Genomic DNA, 21,431 nt, shown 5'->3' with positions numbered 1-21,431 from the left:
ACTGAGTTCTCCACATACATAGTTCGGCAACACCAGAACGCAAATTTTGAACCGTTTCTTACTAAAACCTAACTGCACTATACATTTATTTCACTGCAATCAACAACATAATGCTAGAACCAAGAGCTTGTGACCAAAACTAGGTTCACAACGTTTGGTTGGTGAAAGACATAGACTTAACCTATGTCAAAATATAGTACTATTTTTGGTTGCATTCACTTATATTTGTTTGTTCAGCTTGAACTAAAGGAACGTCTTCACTATGTTTAGTAATATTTTATATGGAAACATCCTAAAATTTTGAATTTTATACTAATAAAATAAAACTAAAATTTGGTCCTTTTTTCGATGGATTTTGGTTCCAAATGAAAACATGGTGTGGCAGCCGTGTTCGCTTTATCGAAAATGTCTCACTTGTAGATACGAGGATAACGAATAAACGGGACGATGTGTATATCCATATTATGCATGATAAGTTTCTAAATAGGTATATTGTAATTTATTCTGTGAAAGTACATAATGTACACAAATATGTATAGCAAGAGGCAACACTTTTTTACTGTTATCTTTACTTATTTGCGCTTACAATTCTTTATTTTTCAATTTTGCGTTTTTCTAAACAACAGCTGTTGTGTGGTTATTTTGATGTCACCACCTACCTTTGTGGATAAAAAATTATCCGGATTTCGCGGGTAGAATACCAAAAGGGTGTAAAAGTTGCCACATGATTTCGTTACCGTGGTGAAGAATGTTGTTACCACACTAGAATCGGGGCGTTAGTGACAATGATCAATAAGAAGTTACACCACGCTGTTACTTTACGAAGACCCATGAGCTTACCGACGATCAAGTGCGGGTTTTCAATTTTCAAACCTCTGCCACTGATATTTAGCATAATATAATATAGCACAAATAACATAACAAAACATAACATAACATGACATAACATAACAAAACATAACATAACAGAACATAACATAGTATGACATAAAATAACATAAGGTCTAATTATACTTAAAATGCATTGCATGACATAGCAGTGCATTGCATGACATGTGAAACATAGACCTGATTATACTTTACGTAGCGTACGTACATATATAGACTATCGCTAACAAGGGCAATCACACACACAAATAAAGTACGTATCTAAAATATACACAAACACAAACAAGCAATATGTGCTACTCTGATCATTTTTCCACCGTTTGCAATAAAAATGTTAACAGCACGAAGAGTGAGAGAGTCGTCGCGCATAGCGCATACATGAAAATCAAAATTCAACAGACTTCCATGCAATGCACTGCGTAGTCTACTACACTCAAATCCCATTATAATTGGCCCTTAACATAGCAATACATAACATAACATAACAAACTTAACATAACATAACACAACTTGATAACCATAATTAAAAATATTAAGTTACATTAAAATCTGAGTAAGAAAATGCTTTTGGTTTAAAAGATCAGGTGCACACAAAAATCATGCAACAGAATTTTGTAGTCACTATGGTTTTTTATGCTAAGGCCTACATGCACAACGGCAAGTTATCTTATAAACTCAGTGTAGGTTTCTCATGACGGGTTAAACTCATACATTTCTGAAAAATTTTCAAATTGCATCTGAGTCAATAAGATAAATTGGCGTTCTGCAAGGGGGTCTTAGTGCATTCGCACTTGAAGAATTTTTGGTATAGCCGTGAGGAATGCTGGCCGAGAATAGATCGAATGCCGTTAGCTACTATGAAACTCCTGAGCACGACTTATGGCAAAGAAGGCCGTCATGAAAGTATAAAATTATAGAAAATAAATATGTAATATTACTATTACCAAGTCAAAAATACATCTTGCTTATTCTACATATATGTATATGCATAGAGTAAAAATCTGTCCCCAATTCGTCCGGAAATTTCAGCATCAAAATTTTATTTATTTTTTACTGTTTTTAGTCGTCATAATTCATTCCAAACAAACATTTTTTTAAGGACGAATGGCCACATTGAAAAAAAAATAATCCTGTAAATGCACAGCCAAACCGACATTTAAACATTTTGATACTTACATAGCCGTTAAGATTAATTTGCACACATCCTAAATTAGTCAAGCCTATTATTTACTAATCGCTTTTTATATTTTCCATTAATTTCAGCTGTTTGCAGTTTGGACTGTGGCCCGAATGGAGTTTGCGAGTCGAGCAAATGTCGCTGTAATCCTGGCTGGACTGGCAATCTTTGTGATCAACTGCCTTGTGATGCCAGATGTTCGGAACATGGACAATGCAAAAATGGAACCTGCGTATGTTCACAAGGCTGGAATGGACGTCACTGCACGCTGCGTAAGTATTAATGCACTTGTATTGCCTGAACTTAGTGTAGCATAAACGAAATATACGAAGATCATTGCTAAAAGTTAAAACGAGTAGAATTACAATGCTAGTAGCGGGAGTGGCTGGTGGCTCTCCGATTCGGTGCATAGGTGATGTGTAAGAGGTTATTAAGAGCAAATGTTGCCGTTGTGGTTTGCCATTTCCGCTGCCTAAATTGAAAGGAAACATCGAGTAGAACGCAGTATGCGGCAGGAGTGGGATAGTTAGGTTGCGTTCAGTGCTGTTTGTTAATTAAGGTCAATTAAGTTAAATTTAGCATAATAAACAGCTGCTCAAACTATGCCACACGCATATGGGCGTAAACGCATTTGCACGTCCACAGCAGGCACCTACCACACAATATAAATAAATGGTCAAGGAAGTAGGAAACATTTCCGTTCCATTAAGTTTTCATCTGTCGGCAAATTTTTGTATATTTAGGAGTGTGAGAGATAGTTAAATTGTGAATGTGTTGCGGTCAATTCAAATGACAAAAGCTTATCGATGACTTATGAAAATTTCAGCCATACCAAACTAATTGGAATACAGATACTCCATATGTCTCCTAATTGGCTTGAAATAATACTTCAATAACTTATTCAATTGTTAGTGTAATGTGGATTAAATGCAGCTTTTTTCTTTCCCAGAAAAGTAATGAAAAATACATCCAGCATCAACCGTTTGCTGACCTTTATTTTTAGTGTGGTAGTGCGAAAGCTTTTTCAAGAAATAAAGTCAAAAACCTTTTGGTCTTAAAATTACCTTTAATACAGTATTAAACATATTTCGTAACAAAAACAATGTTATCGAAGCGATTCATAATATTGTATACTCTAAAAAATTAGTTAAGTTTTATCGATTTCCAACTGCTCGCCTACGTTGAGTGAGCGCTTGATTGATTTGGTGGTGGTGTTACAACAGAAAAACGAATATGACGCCTCATCCAACGATAGAGCCACCTAAGTACATCGTAAGCAACAAAAACGGCAATATAAAGAACGCAGAGCAGCAGGAAGGCAAAAACGCAATACATCAACATATCGATGACGTCTACAAAAACAACGAAACTTTAACCATCAACAGCCGATGCGGGCAAATAAAAACACACACATTGTAACTTTTGAACTTACGCCAAATTTCCGATTTTGAAAATCACTTAAGTTGCGCCTCGACGGTATTTAACTTTCCCTTTTCAGTTTAATTTATTTGAATTTTTTTATTGATTTTTTCATCAGTTCGGGTTCATGGCAGGCTTAGACATTTTTATTTCAATATGGATTTTGCGAGTAAAAATTGTGCTTGCAAGTTAAGTGAACTAAATTAATTAAAAAAGATTAAGGAGTCCAAGTTCGGATCGAAACGAACATTATATACTCAGCTGTAGGCTTCCTTCGTACACATCATTTAGTTTAACTTCTTTGACAGTCGTGTGACAATATATTCCGCGTTTTAAAAAATCCTATATATCAAGACAAGAAGATGTCGACGATATTACTTTCGAAGGAAAATTTTCGTCGTGCCGTATTTCAATATTTTAACTATAGATTTGGCCACCCCCCCCCCCCCCCCCCACCCCTTATTCCATAGAAAATAAGAAAGGTTTAAAAAGCTTTTGTAATTGCAAAAGAAGTCATTTTTAATAGCCATTAAACATTTTTTTTTTAATACAGGGGTTATATTTTCAATTGTGAAAAACTAACTGAGCTTTATGTTACTAACATATTAAAAATACTATAGCAGTGTTTTTTTCTAGAAATTTAAATTAAAATTGCATTTGGCTACTTCGACATGGAATATTCCTTGAAACATATGTGAATTGGTTGAGCAATAGAGAACTCCATACAAAAATTTTCACAAAAAGGAGTCAACTTAAAGTATTCCCGAAGAAATTTTATCCACAAAAACGTTTTACTGGCAGTCTCCAAAAAATTATTTTTAAACCGATCAATTAAATGCTTCGATCAATACGAAATAGTCCTGCGGCGGTCTGGTTGATCGGTTTTGCACGTTTCCTGAAAAAAGGAGTTTTTTAGTTAGTCGCTGTATTGTTCTAGGTGTGCGATATGTATGTATGTAAATGTACGTAAAAAATGAACAAATATAAACGTATATTTGTACAGACAAATTGATTTTAAATTACGTCGGCAAACTGGTGACAATTTTTACTGGAATGTCACAATTGCGCTAAACTTACTTAACTTTTTGTTTTACCCTCCCGTCCATTACTTTTTACAGTGGAGAAAGTTGGCAAACACTTTTCATTCTAACAACCTTTTCCATCAGCCCAAATTTATTTTTGGTTTTGTTTTTTAAATTTGAAGGCATATAATTTTTTATCCGAATTTAATTTTACATTATTTTCTTGACTCGTTATTGTCAATATAATGCGCTATGAAAGAAAAATACTATAACTTTATTAGTTGAAACAAGTAAGGAAGGCTAAGTTCGGGTGAACCCATGATGAAATTGATATTCAGGTGTTCTCGTCCCGTTGACGTTTTCCCTTATTCGGACGTTTTCCCTTATTCGGGTGTTTGACGTTTTCTCTTATTCTGACAAGTTTGGCATGCAGAATTTAGAGGGTTGTCTATCATACAGAACTGCCTTTGAGTCCTACAACGATCGTAGTAGATTTTACTATACGTTTAGAAATGTTACAACAATATAAGCCGTTACTAGAATTGTTTAGCCAAAAATATTTACGTAAATTTGTATTCCCTAATAGAATATAGACAAAATTTTGCAGAAAACTAATTTATTTGAAGAATTTGTACGAAAAATTAAGCAATCAAAATTTATTACTTTTGAAATACACGTAAATACTGGCATTTAAAGCTGCCGAAAAAGTGAGGTTATGTTGTTGACATCACCTTTATTATTACATCATGGGTGTAACCGAACATTACATACTCAGCTGAGAGCTTTGGAGACAAAATTGTATTTTCCATGTTTTCAATTAACAACTGTCAAAACAAAACAAAATATGGAAGGAATTTAAAACGAAAAAAAGTGTTTCACGATCCGTAGCTTTCATTTGCCATAGCAACGTTTCCAACACCAAATACACAAAATTCTGAACTCCCTTTATAAAAAAAGGAAATTTGCTGATAAACCATAATATAATGATAGAAGGTGGAGGAAGATTTGGCAGTTGTCATATCGAACACCCTTAGCTCCAGTGAGCTCCAGGTTGTATTTTGGAAGTACACAAGAAAGGGGGCATAAAAGATGGCCCCTTTTTGAAATAGTACTTAAATTCATACTTTTTAAATAATCATAAAATACAGAAAGGAGTGTACGTAGCTTGATTATTGAGCAATTTTATCATAAAAGTTATGAATTGAAGATTGCTTTATTAAATTTTTAGACGTTTTTAACTTATAAACTTCTTGTCAATTTTGCTGGTAATACTTTAGGACAGAGGTGGAATGCTTATAAACGAGCAAAAATGTCGGCAGAGGTGTCGAAAAACATGTTTTTCGCTCGATATTGATTACCTGAAAGTATATATGTACATATTTTACTGATGCCAAAAGATATTTGCAAAATTAGCGTTGAAACTTGTATGTACAAAGGTGTTCTACCCCCGGTTTTGGAGCGGCCAGGGGTTGTTATACGGATTACTGATACCGAGGTAAAAACTTGTCTTTTGAACTCCCTCTCGACATTTTTGGGCGTGTAATAACAGTCTACTCCTATCCTGGAGTATTAGAGAAAGCAGTTTTTAATATATTACATCAGGGGAAAATGTTTTTGAACACACAACAGGAGGACGGACAAGGCAGCAGGTAGATACATTTGGTGGAATATTAATTGATACCAAGGAAGTAGCTGCAACTTTTCAGATGGCCGTTCGGGACATCATGAGCATGTTCTAACGAGCTAATGTCTACAATTTACATCGCACGTTGTTGTTTTAACGATAAAGACACTCCCCAAATGCTTTGATAGTCCTTTGCCGGATATAGATTCAGTCGGTACGTTAAGGTACTATCACAACCATCTCGGGAACGATTTGATATGACCAAGTTGAACCTTCTAGGTCATAGTACCCTCCTCACACAGGCAGAAAAGCTTCTGATAGCTATTCACCTGGAAATAAGACCATTATGGGCGGCTGACTTATAGATCAATGGTATCATTATACAAAGGTGTAATGTAACAATAATCCCCGCCCTGGGCTAGGAAACCCGCCACATAAAACGACATTAATACAACAATTAAAGCAGAGTTACTAGGTTTAGAAAAAGCGTGTAGCTTCCTATTAGAGAATCGTGTAAGCGGCGGTAAGATATGCCTATACCCAGACAGCCGAGCAATAAATTTACCTAATACGTTCGTAGTGGCGTATCGTTAGACATCTATGTGGCAGTAACGGACTGTTTTCATCAAAAAAGGTTGACATACTACCCAACTTCAAGAAAACGCCAATTCACAATTGCTTTTCTATGGAAACGTGTAAAACCACCAAGCAAAGAACCAAAAACCACTATTGGTGCTGACCACGGCCAGGACCTTTGGAGTGGTAGGCATGTACACTATTATCAGGCCACCTCGGCCGCCACTTGACCGAATCTATGTAAAAATCAAAGATTAGGGAAATAAACTTGCTCGTCCCGGTATGTTTCAACGGTTGCCCAAGAGTTGGTACGTAATACAATGCCGGGCTACGTCGCCGAAAGTTATAGAAGGAATGAGCTGCAAAATCTATAGGGCCGAGTCGGCATATTTTTTGACACATTTCCACTATTCTAAAAAAAAGTAGATGTAGCCGAAATTTCTTTAAAACGGGAAGAACTAATTGCTACTTTTATGTTCAAAAGGCTTTGAGAAAAGGGTGACTTCAAATTGAGCAACGCAGTTGACTAAGTCCGTACGGGTCATCAAGTTATGCTAGCTGTTACAATTTGCCAATATTCTGTAGGGGAATTTTATTGTTCACGGTCCATAAGGTAGGTATTTGCTTTATTGCTGCGCTATGGTGGGGAAGAGATGTTATCCCGTGCAACATATCATAGAACATATGTAAATAAGTTCAGACATGCAGTTTCCGCTTTTTTTAGATTTCATTTCTGAAAACATATTTTAAAGAATAAATATCAATTAGAAATCTGTTTCTTAATATACGCAACAAAACTCACCTTAATTTAAAGACGAAAACATGCAAATTTCTTTAGTTCTGCAATTAAATAAAATCTTTTTCTGAATTTTCATAGAATTTTATAATAGAAAAGTCAGAGCAAAACAAAGAAAAAGTGATGCTGTTGCAATTTTTTAAACAAAATTTGATGTGTGTTGTTTTTAGTACACTTTTCCATTGAATAAAATAGGAGTTTTGTAGAGCAACAACATTTCAAGGACGTTCAAGATGGCAGCGTTAGAGCGAGAAACTGCTTACATCCGCCACCTTCTATAATTCCGTCATGTGATAAACTGAGAAACGTCTTCGTTTAATTTCTGATACAATTTAATTCGTGAAATATTACAGCGAACCCCAACTAAAGTGTGGCAGTTTTTCGAAAAATTTTGAAGATTGTTGTTTGAGGAGAGGATTACACGCCTGAAACATTTGCTGGATGTATCCTACGCAAAATGAGCCGCAGCATGCGATATAATAGCCGAAACAATGAAGTGGCTACAAAGTCTGGAAAGGCTCCGATGTTGCAGCGAGCATTAAAACCTGCAGTTTTTCGGGTGGAGAACAAATTGCAAAGGTGGAGGGGACTGAGGTGAACACGTACAAGGCCTCCTTATAATTAGCGGCGTCAGAATGATAGAATAGGAAAAGGCTGGCATATAGGAAAGATAATTGCAAGTCAGGCGACGGATTGGAGACAAGGCCTTTCTAACCGTAGAAATAACGACGTAGGAGTGTGTGCTCATGGTAGCACCACATGTAGTCAGGGTTTAAACACTGGAAAAATAAATTATAAAAAATAAAAAATATAAAAAAATATATTTAAAAGACGCACACAATGCAAAAAGCCGCATTTAGAATCCGAGCAACAAACATGCAGCAAGAACCGTGCGTACATTGTTATATATATTGTAACGAATTTCGTGCAATTCCCCTTATTTGCAATCTTCTGCTAACGTTCGAATCACTAAACTGTTGAACAAATAACTCCAATATTTGTTAATGCAAAATGGCCTTTATTAAAGTACTTCACAATAACACTTATAACTCGCAACTAATAGCTTGCTTAAATGAATCTGATAATACTGCTATTGCTCGCTAGATGGCGTCTTAAATCAAACTGATCCTCGTGCCTCAACTGTTGCTGCTTTTGTAGTGTTTTGTTTCCTCGTTGACATATTTCTAGGCGGTTCTATTCTAAAATTTACTAGTTAATTAGCAGCTATAAAATTACCAACTATAACTACGTTTAAGGCTCTCATGTGCGCGTTCATGTGTGAGTGTACTTGCGCATCTCAGATAAGATATATGCATGTGTTTGTGCGTTTTCTCTCCGCTGCGTGTACGTACATACGTGTAGACCTAATGATTGATTCGTTTATGTAGATACAAGCGACTGCCTGCTTTATTGTTGCGATGCGGCAGACAAGAACACACATATTGTGACTTTTGAACTTGCGCCAAATTGTCTATTTTCAAAACCACTTAAGTTGCGCCTCGACGGTATTTAACTTTCACTTTTCAGTTTAATTTATTTGAATTTTTTTATTGATTTTTTCAACAGTTGAATTCGGGTTAATGGCAGGCTTAGAAATATTTTTTTTTTTTAATATGGATGTTGCTAGTAAAAATTGTGATTGGAAGTTAAGTGAACTAAATTAATTAAAACAAATTAAGGAGGCCAAGTTCGGATGGAAGCGAACATTATATACTCAGCTGTAGACTTCCTTCGTACACATCATTTAGTTTAACTTCTTTGACAGTCGTGTGACAATATATTCCGCGTTTTAAAAAATCCTATATATCAAGACAAGATGTCGACGATATTACTTTCGAAGGAAAATTTTCGTCGTGCCGTATTTCAACATTTTAACTATAGATTTTCCCCATTATTCCATAAAAAATACGAAAGGTTTAAAAAGCTTTTATAATTGGAAATTCGTATAGAAAAGTAATTTTCGGTAGTCATTTAAATTCTTTTTTTTTAATATAGGGGTTATATTTTCAACTGTGAAACACTGCCTGAGCTTTATGTTACTAACATCAAGAATGCTATAACAGTGTTTTTTCTTGAAATTTAAACTAAAATTGCATCTTGACTACTTCGACATCGAATATTCCTTAAGATATATGTGAATTGGTTGAGCAATAGAGAACTCCATACAACAATTTTCACAAAAGGAGTCAACTTAAAGTATTCCCGAAGAAATTTTATCCACAAAACCGTTTTACTGGCAAAGTCTCCGAAAAAAATTTTTAAAGCGATTAATTAAATGCTTCGATCAATACGAAAAAGTCCTGCGGCGGTCTGGTTGATCGGTTTTGCACGTTTCCTGAAAAAAGGAGTTTTTTGAGTTAATCGCGGTATTATTTTGGTGTGCTGTATGTTTGTATGTATGTGTACTAGACCGGGTCAAATTGTATGGATGGATTTTTTCAGGAGTATTTTATCGGGAGTATAGCAAAAACGTAATCTAAGATGATGATGATTCTAAGAAAATTTCTGAAGACACCATAGCTCAAATCCCTCACTTTTGCTAAATAGATATTTTGCCATATGAATGTAGGGTTTGGCCAAAAAATCTTCATAGCTTCTGATAGAATTATAGGAAAAATGTCATATTGGGCTTACTTTTAAGTTATTTTATGTACATTTCAGAATCTTTATTTCTTTATTTCACTTAGTCAATGGACTTAAATCCTTACAGACTATGATACAAACTAAAGTTAAGAGATAGTTATTTGAAAAATAATACATAGTACTTAGAAAGTAGATTTTAACATATTTAGCAGTTTCGCTTTTGGAGCAGAAAAGTCTAGATTTACAACAGTACTGATAGAGTTAAACTCACGGAGAGCACGAGCAATTGGAGTATTACTGGAATAGTGGGTTTTAAAATTGTCACAATAAAATGTATAAAAACTGCGAAGACACCTCCGAGGAATATTAAATCTGTACTAATATTTATAATGTTTTTGAATTTTAGTAGAGATATCAGGCTTGAATTATGAGAAATTAGCCTAAAATAAACTTTTAACTACTCATTTTCAACAAATTTCTTATGGAATTTTTTTTTTTTTTTTACAGCCTTTTGTGTTTAAATTTAAAATGAATGAACCAAATCCTTCTACATCATCTGAATCTAATTTATCACATATGTATACTTGAGCACGATATTATTGCATTTGGTTTATCGAGTAAATTAAATAATCTGAATTTACCGTCTAGTCGGGACAATTTAAGGTTTTATTTTTTTTTAAGTGATCACGTTTTTGCTATACTCCTGATAGAAAAAAAATTGACCCGCTCTAATGTGTACATAAATGTAGTGTACAAAAAAATTGATTTTAAATTACGTCGGCAAACTGGTGACAATTTTTTACGGGAACGTCACAATTGCTAAACTTCCTTAACTTTTTGTTCTACCCACCCCGTCCACTACTTTTTTTTCCTTTTTAACATACAGTGGAAAAGGTTGGCAAACACTTTTCATTCTAACAATTTTTCAAATCAGCTCAAATTGTTTTTTAGTTTTGTTTTTTAATTTTGAAGGCTTATAATTTTCTATCCGAACTTAATTTTACATTATTTTCTTGACTGAAGGGTCGTTATTGTCAATCTAATGCACTATGAAACAAAAATACTATAACTTATTAGTTAAAAAAAGGAACTTTGCTGATAAACTGAGAAGTTTTTCATTTAATTTCTGATACAATTTAATTCGTAAAATATTACAGCGGGTGCAAACTAAAGTGCTGCAATTTTTCGAAAAATTTAGAAGGTTGTTTGGGAAATCATTGTTAAAGGTGTTTAAGCGACTTAAACTATGAGTTTTGTCTTTCGTTTGTTTCATAAGCGCTGAAATTCTCATCCGGCTTATGAAATATTCTAAAGACATAGTTTTATTTTTTAGTTTAAAATGGAGGTTTTTCTGGTAGAAAATGGGGTGCCAATACCTCAGAGCCCCGTGCTCGCCTCCACATTACATTTTTAAAGGGGTCTTCAAATAGAAGATGAGGTGGCTCATTAGAGCGAAACCTCAGAGTTCCCTATGCTCGCCCCAAATTAAATAAATAAAGGTGTACCGATGCTTTGCATCGTTCTGTGTTTTCAATACACCATAAACTAAATGAAAATAAAATACAGTCCATTAAAATAATAATTTATAAAATTATAAATTAAAAAAAATGCTTGGTTGCAGTGGGCTTTGAACCCGCAACCCCAAGCGTTTGAGTCGGGTACGTCATCCACTGTGCCACGACTCATACGCCTACAAGCACATCAAATTACTCCCTTATAACTCACATTAAACTGCTCGCCCTTAACTGCCCCACGCTTAGCTAAAGGTCATCTCAAGCAGCTGCACACATACTTTAGAAAATGTTAATCATATATTTTTCGATTGTCCTTGGTTCTATAGCTCGAGGTGCAAAACACGCTGCATTGTTGGGTAGGATTACACTCCTGAAACATTTATTGGATTCATCCGACGTAAAATGTTCCACAGCATGCGCTGTAATAGCCAAAACAATGATGTGGTTACGATGTCTGGAAAGGCTCCGATGTTTCAGCGAGTGTTAAACAGTTCAGTTTTGCGGGTTGAGAACAAACTGCAAAGGTGGAGGGACTGAGGTGCACACGTATTGGATACATGATCTCCCTATAATTAGGGGTGTCAGAATGGTAAAATAGGAAAAGCTTGGCATATACGAAAGGTAATTGCAAGCCAGGCGATGGGTTGGAGACAAGATCTCTCCAAACATGTGATCAGAAGCAGTTTAGATACACTCGTGGAACAAGAAAAGGAACCGTAACGGCAACCTACGGATTGGAGACAAGGCCTCTCCAAACGTAGAAATAACGACATAGGAGTGTGAACGTGTTAGCTCCACATGCAGACAGGGTTTACACACTGGATTAGAGACAAGCCCTCTTCAACCGGTGGAAGTGACTTCATCAGAGTGGTAAACAAAACCAACAATGCAAGAAACCGCATTTAGAAACCGAACAACAAACATGCACCAAGCACCGTGCGTACATCTTTATATATGAAAATGACGTATCACTTTGTTTGTCCGCGATGGACTCCTAAACTACTGAACCGATTTTTAATTTGTTTTGCACCCCGTGTGTAGTTTGATCGAACTTGAAACATAGGATTGGCCATATCTCAGTTTATAGTCGCGATATTATTTTATTGCAAATTTTTTTTCTTTGTTTATACGTAATAATAATATGTTACGTATACGCACCAGCACTCATATTCGCAGGTGGTGCGGATATACTTCCGTGTAAGACTGAGGAGACTGAGAAAGAGATAGAATGACACGAAGATGGAGATAGATGAAGCGAAAAAGACGCAGGGACTAGTGAATAAAAGGATTAGGAAAAAGTGAAGAGGGGGAGGGCAAAGTTAGACGGAAAAAGCTTATTAAAATGTATGCAGATAGTCTAAATTTAGGGCAGAACAACGTCTGCCGAGTCTGCTAGTTGTTATATATATTGCAAAGAATTTTGGGAAATCCTTGTTATTATACACCTTCTGCAAACTTTCGATTCGCTAAATTGTCGAATAAATAACCCCAATATTCAGTAATGCAAAATGACCTTTATTAGACTACTTTGAGAGTACTTCACAATAACACTTATACTTCACAACTGATTTCGTGTTTAAATCAAACTGATAAGTCATTCCTCAGCTTGCGCTGCTTTAATACTCTTTGCCTTGCCCGCATATTTCTCCAAAGGTCTACCTTGGCTACCAGCTATATGCGTGTTTATGTGTGAGAACCAACTTCGGATGATGACTGCATGTGTGTGCGTGAGTTATTCTTCGCCGCCTTTTATGTACCTGTGTAAATTGATTAAATTCATGTGTTCATATACACAAGAGTGGCAGCTTGCTTTATTGTTGTTGTGGCTTTATTTACTAACAGCTTAGTGATGCTAAAATTCGCCACAATATTATATGCTAGTATTCGTATATGTAGTATGTGTCAAGATATTGATGTAGTAAGCTAAGGATTAAAGCGGCAAAAACGTACGCGGGTTTAAGTTATGCCATGCGACGGTGCATAGGGCTTCATGCTCAACATACCTCCCGACGGTATACCTCACGGTAGTACCTCGGGGTAAATGGTAATCAGACGATAGGAGGTTTAGTGCGTTTGAAGTCCCCCAATGGCTTTGATGCTTTGATATAAATTACGTGATATATGTTTGTGTAAGATGTACATATGTTTGTGTAAGATGAATCGTAAAATTATATAATTGAAAATGTATGTGCACTTTTTGTTCGGGACGGGGTTAAATGGGGTTTCTCTTGAACACCGCGAGGAGTTGCTGAATCCGGAAATTTTTCAAGGGCTATACAGGTTATTAGAAAAATGAGCCGATCTCAGGAGTGAGTATCTCCATAACTCTTAGAAAGATTAACATTTTATATATGCAAATGTTAATTCAAGTTATTGCACTGTACACATATGAATCTAAGGAGGTGGTTTTAACTAACATACAAACTGTTACTATACTTACTCAGCTGGCGTTCTAAAAATTGAACGAGAGCTGTTTGATCGCAGAAGGCGGAACCCATCAACCGAAGCGTGCGACGGGACTCAACAACAAGAACTCTAACTGAATTCAGATTGAATTCCAGCATTGAGTACCTGACATATCGAGTACAGCGACATCTGCAAATCACAATGTAGTACGTTAGGATGCTGGCATAAACACTGGCAGTCTGAATATTTTTGTTTTATACTGTACATAATATATCCAATTACTATTTTTATACTCAGCTGAGCAGAGCTCACACAGTATATTAATTTGGTTCGCATAACGGTACCCCGTAACGGCATAAACAAATCGAGATAGGTATAGACTTCTATATATCAAAATGATCTGGACGAAAAAAGAAATTCATTTAGCCATGTCCGTCCGTCCGTCTGTCCGCAAACACGATAACTTGAGTAAATTTTGAGGTATCTTAATGAAATTTTGTATGTAAGTTCCTGGGCACTCATCTCGATATCGAAAATTTCGAAAAACCGAAAAAATGCGATAATTCATTACCAAAGACGGATAAAGCGATGAAACTTGGTGGGTAGGTTGACCTTATGACACAGAAGAGAAAATTAGTAAAATTTTGAACAATGGGCGTGACACCGCCCACTTTTAAAAGAAGATAATTTAAAAGTTTAGGAAGCTGTAATTTGGCAGCTGAGTATGTAATGTTCGGTTACACCCGAAGTTAGGCCTCCTTACTTGTTTTTTTTTTTTTTATTTCTTTATCCCTTAAAACTAGCTATCATTGCTTGCAATATTTTTTATATCGACGTTTACTCCTTCGTCTGATCTTTTTATTCACTCAGCGTCGCATATTTTCGTTTATACAGAAAAAAAGTTATATAATTTCTTTCATTTGCTATTTGTTGATATGTAACTTTGTTGACGGATTCACCACTTTATTCAATTTCTATGCAGTTGGCTGTTTTATTATTTGTCTGCTGCTCTTCAATTTAAATTTTATTTTGTTTGTTTTACAAACTTTAATGACACCACTTAGGCGGAACAAGAATATGCTGTGAATCGGGGAGTTGTGCCATTTGATGGAATCGCAGTTTATTTGTTTGTCTGAAAAGTTCAAATTCGATTTCTGTTTATAATTTTCGTGCGGACTAGAAAAGATATTTGGCGAAAATATTTTATTCTATTTTAGAGACCAATCCGGTAGTGGTTGAAGAGGATAGATAAAAAATGTCGAAAACAGTCAACTGTAATTGACAGTTAAGTGAAGTTCTTTGTCGTGAAGTCAAACTAATATTATTCACAATGAAAATGGCTTTTAACTGGAATTGCATTTGAAGGCATTTATTTCTGGAGAATTGTTGTTGTTTGGCAGGAAAAATACATATATCATTGTTGCTTCTTGAGGGAAAAGAAATATCAAATTTAATACGTGGGTTATTAAAGTTAAGAACTTCAACTAAATAACAATACATTAGATTGGTTGCTATAAATAATTGTTCAATTGCTACAATGTGGGGGATTTCGTTTTTAGCCCAACTTTCAAAAGAAGTTGTGCCCAAAAGCATGCTTTTTCTCAGTTTCAAAAAATTCAACCATTTTTTATTTTGACGTATCCTAGTAATAATAATATGTACATAATAAAAATGATGCAAATTTGCCTTGATATACCCCCTAGGAAATATATGCTAAGATCCTCTTCCAGTTCGTATCTGGTTACTTTTTAATTTTTGCTCCAACTTGAAGGCCTAACGGCTTTTTAATGCAAATAAATTTCATATAATATAATACTAAATAAATTTTCGCTGAGAGGCATTTCCTAATAGCAATACGCTGCCGAGAACGTCATCGCTTAGAAAACCCATTTTTAAAGTATTTTCATGTTGCCGCTCTCAGGACTTTAACCCTGGAGCTTTGGTGTGGTTGGTGTGCACGATATCACCACATCACGGCGGCCGTCGTTTGAAGTTTACTAAGCATATACCGTTGAAGTACTGTAAAAACTGCCGCGTTATGTTATTAAAAACTGTTGCGGCGGTGTAAAATAAGTTGGAAAAACTCAGTTTATTGATCGCTTTTGTGTAGTTTATGGTTGAGACTGTTATTATGCACGTCCTAAAATAGTCTAATGTGTATCTAAAGAAGCAACTGTATATCAGTCACATCATTCTGCTCTTCATCGTGGTTTTGTTTTTAACACGCTTTTATTAGCTTGGCCTGTATCTATGTATGTCTGTAACGGAATTTTTGAGCTTAATTTTCACCGGTTTCTAGAAGCCTGATTAATTTGAAACTTTGCATACGTATCAAGGACCGATGACAATACATTAATGTGATGGTATAGTGACATAAGGTCAATTGGCCGTATTACCACTTTGAATGGCCATAAGTTTGATTGAAACTTTGCACATGTATCAAGGCACGATGACAATGCATTAATGTGATGGTGTGGTGACATAAGGTCAACGGCCATAAGGTCAATTGGCCTTATTACCACTTTGAATGGCCATAAGTTTGATTGAAACTTTGCACACGTATCAAGACTCGATGAAAGTGCATTAATGTGATGGTGTGGTGACATAAGGTCAACGGCCATAAGGTCAATTGGCCCCATCACCACTTTGAATGGCCATAAGTTTGATTGAAACTTATCACACGTATCAAGACTCGACGACAATGCAATAATGTGATGGTGGGGTGACATAAGGATAATGGACATAAGGTCCATTGAACTTATGGCCACCCCAAATGGCCATAGATTTGAAACCTTGCTCATAATGCGAAAAACGCATTCCTTTATTAATGATAGAAGGGGATACATGGCACAACTACGAAAGAGCATACTGGAGTCCTTTTTAACACGATTTTATTAGCTTGGCCTGTATCTATGTATCCATGTATGTATGTAGCGGAATCTGCAGTGGAGCCGAGAGCCCAGGTAATGCAGAGCTCCGAACTCCGTTTCACCTTTTGAAGCATTTTAAGATAGGTACTTTTAGCTAGTGCAGGCCACCAGACCAAGGCACCATAAAGAAGAATCGGGCGCAAAATGGCTGTGTAAATCCAGTAGGTCGCCTTAGGGGAGAATCTCCAGGAGGTGTCAATTGCCCTCTTGCAGGTGAACAGCCCTGCTGCTGCCTTCTTGGATCGCTCCACTATGTGGTCACTCCATAATAGCTTCCTATCCAGATTGACTCCCAAATACTTGACTTGATCGCTAAACGCTAAGAACGTACCCCCAATTCTTGGCGGTGTAAGATTTGGTACTTTGTACCTCCTCGTGAAGAGGACAAGCTCGGTTTTATCCGGGTTGACTTCCAAACCTGTGGCGGGTTGTACTCCTGGAGCAGCTCCAGGATGTCAGCTGTATCCGTTGGCGTCACTGGAACCCAGGCTCTAGCCCTTGGTCGTGAGGGGATATCACGCGCCTCCACTACCTTGAGGCGCGCGCCCGGATATACCACCCCTATCAGCGTGACGGCGGCCCTATAGATGTTTACCGACCTACCGTAGCGTACGCGGCCTCGATCAACTTCCACTGTTGTTTCGGGTTCCTGCCATCTTCGCTGCTCTCGTTTGTAATGCCAATGATCTGCCGACCCTTGGCAATTTCGGCGAAAGACCGCGTCCAGCCTCCCTGCGTCTTAGCCCTTTTCGGTGCCGTGGGGTTGGATTCGTCCATGGACTGCTGGCGTTTCGAGGTTTCATCACTCTCGACTAAAACTTTGAAAATTACTTGAACTACAAAATTAAAAATAAATAATAGTTTAAAAAAACTAAAAAAACACTCTTTTATAGCTAACCAAACTAAAAAATAGAAAATAGTTTTCAATTAAAAAGAGTTTATATAACAGTAGTAGAAGGTCCAACAATCATTTACAGTTAATCACCTCAATTTAAAATTATAATAAAATTTAAGTTATTAACAGAATAATTTAATTCACAGAAAAACGCGTGGGTGCTTGATATTGAATGTTACAATCATTCTATTGGCAACTATCTGAGAGGAAAGATATGAAATGTAGTAAAATGCATCCCACGCTTTTTAATCTGAATTAAATTATTCTGTTAATAACTTAAATTTTATTATAATTTTATTTTGAGGTGATTAACTATAAATGATTATTTGACCTTCTACTACTGTTATATAAACTCTTTTTCATTAAAAATTGTTTTCTATTTTTTGGATCGGTTAGCTGTAAAAGAGTTTTTTTTAGTTTTTTTTAAACTATTATTTATTTAAACGGTTTTATTTAGGTTGACTTGACAGGCAGGCCACACGGCCGCATGGCCGCATGCACGGCCGTTGTGAACGAATTTTGTAATTGAAATTTAAGTAACTTCCCGACAAGCTACAATCTTGAAACTTGGAATATAGTTCAGAACCCGATGACAATGCAATAATAAGAAAAAAATCTCCGCTAGGTGGCGCAAGGATCGAGATATACGCAAAAATCATAATTGTGGTCCGATTTGGCTCATATTTGGAACACATAATACATGCAAGAATAGAAATCGACCTGTGAAAAAAAATCGCCGCTAGGTGGCGCATGGATCGAGATATTCGCAAAATTCGCATTTGTGGTCCGATTTGGCTCATATTTGGAACACATAATACATGCAAGAATAGAAATCGACCTGTGAAAAAAAATCGCCGCTAGGTGGCGCAAGGATCGAGATATTCACAAAAATCGTATTTGTGGTCCGATTTGATTTGGTCTATATTTGGAACACATAATACATATATGAATAGAAAGCGACTTATGATGCCGGATTTGGCTCATATTTGGAACAAATATTGCATACAGTCCGGTAGAAGTGACATCAAAATATTTTGGAGTTGGAAGAGGGACAAGCATACGTGGCGCAGAGTCGAGTGAAGTCTTTGGAAGGATTATGTATTGAGGACTTAGGTTGTAACAAATTGTCAGGAAAGAGTCCTTGTAATAATGAGTCACAAAATGAAAAAAATAGAATGAGAAATAATAGGCAATTAAATAAAGACTGAAAACTTGAAAATAAAATAATTAAAAAAAAAGTTTTAGTTAAACGGTTTTATTGAAAACAATACTTACATGAAGTAATAATAATACGAAAAGCTAGAAAATAATTATGTAGGTCCTAGGTATGGCGGCCACCGTGGTGTGATGGTAGCCGCACCGTATGCCCTGGGTTCACACCCGGGCAAAGCAACATCAAAATTTTAGAAATAAGGTTTTTCAATTAGAAGAAAATTTTTCTAAGCGGGGTCACCCCTCGGCAGTGTTTGGCAAGCGCTCCTGGTGTATTTCTGCCATGAAAAGCTCTCAGTCCGGCCGATTTGTAGGGAAAATCAATAGGAGCACGACACCTATTGGAAGAGAAGCTCGGCCTTAGATCTCTTCGGAGGTTATCGCGCCTTACATTTATTTATTTTTTTTATAGGTTCTAGGTATTAGTCATCACACTCCTTATCAATCTAGGGCGTTGATCAGACAATTAAATAAAAGCGTTGGACGCGTCATATTTCTATTGATAGTCATAAGTAAAACCAACTGAACCTTAATCAGGTTATGCTACGCCTCACATTTTTAGAAATTTCACGCGCCCAACGCTTTTATTTAATTGTCTGATCAACGCCCTAGATTGATAAGGAGTGTGATGACTAGTACCTAGAACCTACCTAATTATTTTCTAGCTTTTCGTATTATTATTACTTCATGTAAGTATTGTTTTCAATAAAACCGTTTAACTTAAAAATTTTTTTTTAATTATTTTATTTATTGTAAAAACTATTACTTATCTTTTAATTAAAAGTTAAATTTCCCCTTCCTTTATACTTTTTGGTATTTTTTTTTCAGCTGGTTGTGAGAATGGTTGTTCGCGACATGGTCAATGTACACTGGAAAATGGCGAATATCGATGTGATTGCATTGAAGGCTGGGCTGGTTCCGACTGCTCTATTGCTCTGGAAATGAATTGCAAAGATAACATAGATAACGATGGCGGTAAGTAATGACTGGAACAAAAAAATGCTTAGCACTGTCTTTCTTATAAAAATTCCGTTTGGGTATGGTTAATATTGTCCCCAAATAACCTGGTTTTAAATAATCAAAAATAATATTCTGTTACAAAATATCTCATTGAATAAAGAAAAAAGCACAAAGACCTTAAATAATACAATATATCTTTTTTGCATTTACCATCTTCGTAGAAAAGCATCTCAATCAATCTGAAACGTTTAAATTGAGTATAATCTCAAACGCGCTCTTTTTGGTCAGAATTTATAACAAACAAAATTTACATTAAAGGGGCTGCAAGTAAACTGTAAAATGTAAACTGTATCTAACAATAAATTAATAAAATTTCAAAGCAACGACAGCAAAGAATGAAAGCTAAAGCACACATGTTTGTACAAATTCACTTCCAAAACATATACGTACATACAAATAAAAGTTATAAGTAATGTATGCAATAACGGGGCATGTGTGTCTGTATGTCCACGCAGATTGTATACTCAACACCTTTAAAATAGAAAGAAATGCACCTGGATTTTATTACAGGACATCAGACGCGTTTGCTTTCATCAGGTTTTCATTTAATATTTTTGATGCTGTCAATGTGTTCAAGCAGAACAGAGAAATAAATAAATAAAGATTTGTCAAAAATTCCTTTACATTCGCTCACATAAATGTAGGCGAGAATGTTCAAAAATATGAACGTTTATTTTGAAAAATATAGAGAAAACAAAAAATTTATTGAAACTTCATTGGAATAAAATTTGAATTATTAATTTTTTAATGATACACTTCTCTGAAAGGTAAATTAACATTCATCATTGTGTTATCTATTAAAAATGACAACGACAATGTTAAAATGACGTTTGAAACTCGCAAATCTGAAGGCATGAAACCAGGTTGAATGTACTTTTGGTGTTTTAATGATTCGAGTAGGAATGGTTTCGCCTCAAAGCAATGAGAATCTCTGAAATTTTTCCACTTTTGAATGGAGAGCGAAGTTATTATAGGGCAAGATTTGCAATTATATATTTACGACTTGACCTGCCTCAAATTTATAGGAATTTAAAAATAATTAAAAAGCTAAATCAAAGACAAAAGTTAAATATCATTAATGAGTTAATCTATTCAGCAAAAATGTCTTATAACAGTTATTTAGCATATGAGTAGTACCGTTTTACCGTTTATTATCCGCAGCTCGAAGATCTGCCGAATCGATACACCCAAGTGTTTTGCTATTCTTGTAGCTTCAAAAGGGTTGGACTAAAGTGAGAATGATAATAAAAGTCATATGAAGAGGTGGTTCCCTGGGGCAGGTGTAGGGACTCTGCACATACGACGAATTCACTTTCACGGATAAGCCAAGATAAGTTGCAATATTAGCTATAACATAATTTCATGGACG

General features: G+C 35.7%; 1 protein-coding gene across 5 annotated transcripts in view; it reads left to right on the top strand.

Annotated features, from left to right (window-relative positions):
• The window catches only part of Ten-a (tenascin accessory), a 458,238-nt gene that overhangs the window by 320,343 nt on the left and 116,464 nt on the right, over positions 1 to 21,431 (top strand). For all 5 annotated transcript variants that reach the window (XM_067778438.1, XM_067778436.1, XM_067778434.1 and 2 more), the window contains 2 exons: positions 2,152 to 2,337; positions 19,871 to 20,017. In XM_067778438.1, coding sequence (XP_067634539.1) covers positions 2,152 to 2,337; positions 19,871 to 20,017 — 333 coding nt within the window. The remainder of the gene's footprint in view (positions 1 to 2,151; positions 2,338 to 19,870; positions 20,018 to 21,431) is intronic.

The sequence above is a fragment of the Eurosta solidaginis genome, chromosome 4 (assembly GCF_040869045.1).
Source record: "Eurosta solidaginis isolate ZX-2024a chromosome 4, ASM4086904v1, whole genome shotgun sequence".
Taxonomy (NCBI): Eukaryota; Metazoa; Arthropoda; class Insecta; order Diptera; family Tephritidae; genus Eurosta; species Eurosta solidaginis.
This window is presented reverse-complemented; position numbering and strand designations above follow the sequence as displayed.